At 65.5% G+C, this 1414-nt stretch overlaps 1 protein-coding gene across 1 annotated transcript in view; it reads left to right on the forward strand.

Annotated features, from left to right (window-relative positions):
* The window catches only part of MNEG_15468 (ATP-dependent Clp protease ATP-binding subunit ClpC), a gene marked incomplete at both ends in the record, with an annotated part of 3524 nt that overhangs the window by 1012 nt on the left and 1098 nt on the right, over window positions 1-1414 (forward strand). The window contains 3 exons of the mRNA XM_014036061.1: window positions 46-104; window positions 440-605; window positions 1037-1228. Coding sequence (XP_013891515.1) covers window positions 46-104; window positions 440-605; window positions 1037-1228 — 417 coding nt within the window. The remainder of the gene's footprint in view (window positions 1-45; window positions 105-439; window positions 606-1036; window positions 1229-1414) is intronic.

A 1414-nucleotide genomic window follows, 5' to 3' on the forward strand; every position in this document is an offset into this window, starting at 1 on the left:
CCCCCGACGACCCCTGCCTTTTGCCCCTATCCCTCCCCCTCAAAGGTCCTTGAGACCAAGGAGGACGCAGTTAAGGAGGGCCTCTACGAGGAGGCCAGCATACTGTGAGATCCCTGGCGCACACACACACACACACACACACACACACACACACGCATGCACGCAAGCATACTGTCTCTCTCTGACGCACACGCGTGTGTGCGCCCTCTCTCTCGCGCCCTCTCTGTCGCGCCCTCTCTGTCGCGCCCTCTCTCTTTCCACTGCGAGCCAGTCGTGATCCTGGCTCACAGCACACGCCCTCCCATCGTTGCGTGCTTCCCAACCAATTCTCCTCGGGAGCGGAGACTGCGGGCGCCGCTCGACGTCCGCTTCACCCCACACTATGCAAACCGCGCACCCGCTCCCGGGCGTCGCCCCTTCCCCCTTAAAAACCCCCCAGGCGCCGCCGCCAGGTCGACTACGCCGCGGCGCTGTCCGGCCCCGCCCCCAGCGGCAGCAGCCTGCCCGTGGTCGGCGTCGCCGACGTGGAGGCCATCGTCGCCGCGTGGACGGGCGTGCCGGTCGAGCGGCTGACCGACGACGAGGCGCGGCGCGTGGCCACGCTGGTGGGTTGCGGCCGCGCGGTCGCTGGCTGTCCATGGGGGCGCCGCCGGCTGCTGTTGCGGGCCACGCGCGCCGTCGGGGTCGTCTTGTCAATCTCTGTGCTACATCATGTAGCGCAAAGAGCAGATCAGGCCGCACCACCTTCCTTCGATGCTTGCCTGCGTCCCCGCCGGTCTCCAGCACTTTGATGTGTTTGTGTTGTCTCACCCCGCCTGGCCTTGTGAGCATCCACTCTCCAGGCCGCCGGCGGCCCTGGTGAAGCGCAACCACTGGCACCCCATCCCTCCACCTCCAGGCCACCGCAAATCCTCAAATCCTTCCAACACCTTGACCCCGCCGGAATCAATAGTATCTACATAAACCCTACTCACAACAATCCAACCTACACCAACCAACCAAACAACCGGCCAACCAACCCCACCCCCGCCCCCAGGCCACCGCCCTCAAGGAGCGCGTCATCGGCCAGCCCGACGCCATCGACACCGTCGCCTCCGCCCTGGCGCGCGCGCGCTGCGGCCTGCGCGACCCCAAGCGGCCGGTGGCGGCACTGCTGTTCGTGGGGCCGACGGGCGTGGGCAAGACGGAGCTGGTGCGGGCGCTTGCGGACCATTACTACGGCAGCCAGGTGGGCGCTGAGGTGGTGTGAATGTGTGTGTTTGAATGTGCCTGTGTTTTTTGGATCTGTTCTCGCTCGCGTGTCGGCGAGCGAGGGAGAATTGTGTGTGTGTGTGTGTGTGTGTGTGTGTGTGTGTGTGCGTGTGCATGTGTGTGTCTGCAGGCGAGCCAGCCTGCCATCGCCACACTTAACGTC

The sequence above is a fragment of the Monoraphidium neglectum genome (genome assembly GCF_000611645.1).
Source record: "Monoraphidium neglectum strain SAG 48.87 unplaced genomic scaffold scaffold05355, whole genome shotgun sequence".
Taxonomy (NCBI): Eukaryota; Viridiplantae; Chlorophyta; class Chlorophyceae; order Sphaeropleales; family Selenastraceae; genus Monoraphidium; species Monoraphidium neglectum.